Source organism: Colobus angolensis, unplaced genomic scaffold, assembly GCF_000951035.1.
Source record: "Colobus angolensis palliatus isolate OR3802 unplaced genomic scaffold, Cang.pa_1.0 Scaffold77, whole genome shotgun sequence".
NCBI classification, from domain to species: domain Eukaryota; kingdom Metazoa; phylum Chordata; class Mammalia; order Primates; family Cercopithecidae; genus Colobus; species Colobus angolensis.
Window position 1 is genome coordinate 2,982,459 of NW_012121487.1, and position 718 is coordinate 2,983,176.

Genomic DNA, 718 nt, shown 5'->3' on the forward strand with positions numbered 1-718 from the left:
AAAAAAAAAAAAAAAAAAAACACACAAAAAAAAATAGCAAACCAACACAATGACCAGGTGCTAGGAGAGAGGAGAGGCATGGGATGACTTCTCTCTCAGACTCCAGAAGGAACCAATTCTGCCAGCACCTTGATTTCAGACTGCTTCCTGAACTGTGATAGAATAAATTTGTGTTATTTTAAGCCACCCAACTGCAGTAACTTGTTATAGCAGTACTAGGAAACTAAACAGGTGAAAGAAACAGTTAAGACATACTCCAAAACGGCAACTGCTTTTCTGAATGAGTATCAGACAAATACAACTCACTGTTTGCAAAAGATTCTCACAAAGCTTCTTGGCAGCAGCCAGGCCTTCTGGTTTGGGGTGACTGCAAAGAAATAACCAGGAATTCAAAGGAGAGAAAAATAAATAAAAGATGCAGAATTCTGCTTTCATTTTTTCATGCTATTTTACAAATCTACATTAATACATTTACTGTAGCACAAAATCTAGGCCTCTGAAAATCACAAAACAGAAACACAAAACAACATAAATCTTTTAGGATGTTAACTATTATCATTACCACAAATATTTTATTAGTCTTTCTCTGAGTAATGGGACTTCTTGATATAAAAATATTTTAAAGTTCATAAAATTACTATAAAATGTATCAATATTGATACAGGTTTAAATGAAAATTATTTCAGGCTTATCACAGCTCACTTTAAGATTCACTTTT

At 33.1% G+C, this 718-nt stretch overlaps 1 protein-coding gene across 2 annotated transcripts in view; it reads right to left on the reverse strand.

The window, feature by feature from the left end:
- The window catches only part of KIAA0907 (KIAA0907 ortholog), a 30,307-nt gene that overhangs the window by 12,300 nt on the left and 17,289 nt on the right, over positions 1 to 718 (reverse strand). For both annotated transcript variants that reach the window (XM_011928365.1, XM_011928366.1), the window contains exon 8: positions 307 to 367. In XM_011928365.1, the coding sequence (XP_011783755.1) occupies positions 307 to 367 (61 nt within the window). The remainder of the gene's footprint in view (positions 1 to 306; positions 368 to 718) is intronic.